This window comes from Aplysia californica, unplaced genomic scaffold, assembly GCF_000002075.1.
Source record: "Aplysia californica isolate F4 #8 unplaced genomic scaffold, AplCal3.0 scaffold00756, whole genome shotgun sequence".
NCBI classification, from domain to species: Eukaryota; Metazoa; Mollusca; class Gastropoda; order Aplysiida; family Aplysiidae; genus Aplysia; species Aplysia californica.
Genome location: NW_004798026.1, coordinates 238,705 through 240,316, shown reverse-complemented (window position 1 = coordinate 240,316; position 1,612 = coordinate 238,705). Strand labels below are relative to the sequence as shown.

Sequence of the window (1,612 nt, the reverse complement as noted above, 5' to 3'; positions counted from 1 at the left end):
AACACAACAGTTTATGATATAGGACAACACAACAGTTTATGATATAGAACAGAACAACACAACAGTTTATGATATAGGACAACACAACAGTTTATGATATAGAACAGAACAACACAACAGTTTATGATATAGGACAACACAACAGTTTATGATATAGGACAGAGCAACACAACAGTTTATGATATAGGACAACACAACACTCACTTAGAGCATCCATCAGCACTGTCAGATGAGGATGATCCCACTGGGTGGTTTCTGTGGCATGGCTGGAAAAATGGAAATTGTATCGGTTAAACGGCTCTTTCGTTTATTTTAAACATTTCTTTCCATTGGACGTTGTATAGGATAAATTACTCTATCTATTGGTTATTATACGTAGGGCAAACGCCTCTTTCTATTGGTCATCACATAGGTTTATCTAGAGTCGATGACAAGGCTGGAAAAAGACATGTGTTTGTACAGACAGCGGTACAATTGGTGACTCATTCACATGTATCTACTAGGAGCTAACTTAAACACATGAATACCATAATATCAGTGTGTGTGTGTGTGTGTGTGTGTGTGTGTGTGTGTGTGTGTGTGTGTGTGTGTGTGTGTGAGTGTATGTGTGTTTTTTCTGTTTGTCGGTGGGTGTGTGAGTGGGTGGATGAGTGAGTGGACGTGTGGTGAGTGTAGAAAGTGTCAGCGTGTATGGTGATTTTCTAAAGGGGGTATTACACGTTCAGTTAAATCTGACAGTTCTCCGTACTTGTTGTGGATAAAATAATGCGTGCACGAGGCAATCTTGGTAAAAAAAACACGATTTCTTTTCTATTAATGATCTTCAAAATCCAGCAAGAAAAAGAGTCACTTGCGAATCATTTTGTTAGTTTCGATACCCTGGTTCCCAATTTCATGTTGTGTTTGCGATAAGACATATTATTTTTCAATAAGTTTATAAACCGGAATTTTTATCTTCGCAGGACAGCAGACAGCCCAACACCTGGACTCACACACATTTTGCCGTGTCTGATTTTTGCTGCGGCCTGTCGGAAAGGCAGCGTTAACAAATACAAAACAAAAGCAAAAAATTAGCCTGTTGCCACAGCCCTGCAGCTATTGGATACCATACTATCCTAATAAATCCTCCTTGCACATTCTGTCGCTTACCGAGCTCTATGATACACTATCTCCTTTTCTCTTCATCCTCCTCCTCCTCCTCAACCTCCTCACTCATAGTCCATTCTGCCTTTATGTATAAAGAGCGGGTGGGAGCCTTGATTCATTTTCCCATCCGGTCAATTTCAGCCAAGGTTCATAACTTTCCCTATTCACTTAGCGTGACACGATCAAGGGGATACTACTCTTGTCAGGTTTCTAATCTCTCGGGTGAAAAGAATACTGGAGACACTCCTTTTATTAAACTTTTTTGTTTTCTTGGGGATATTTAGCATGGGTTCTTCCAATGGTAACACGCTAAATAAGATTAGATATTCAAACCTGCTGCTATAGCAGTCTCTTTATTCTCGAATCTCGATGCATCCTCTTTTTAAGGGTTTTGTTGTTGCTCTAGTTGTTGTTGTTGTTGTTGTTGTTGTTGTTGTTGTTGTTGTTGTTGTTGTTGTTCTTCTTC

General features: G+C 39.5%; 1 protein-coding gene across 10 annotated transcripts in view; it reads right to left on the bottom strand.

The window, feature by feature from the left end:
• LOC101858671 (dystrophin) overlaps positions 1–1,612 on the bottom strand; it is a 35,848-nt gene that overhangs the window by 31,786 nt on the left and 2,450 nt on the right. For all 10 annotated transcript variants that reach the window (XM_005109207.1, XM_035972605.1, XM_005109210.1 and 7 more), the window contains exon 5: positions 205–266. In XM_005109207.1, coding sequence (XP_005109264.1) covers positions 205–266 — 62 coding nt within the window. The remainder of the gene's footprint in view (positions 1–204; positions 267–1,612) is intronic.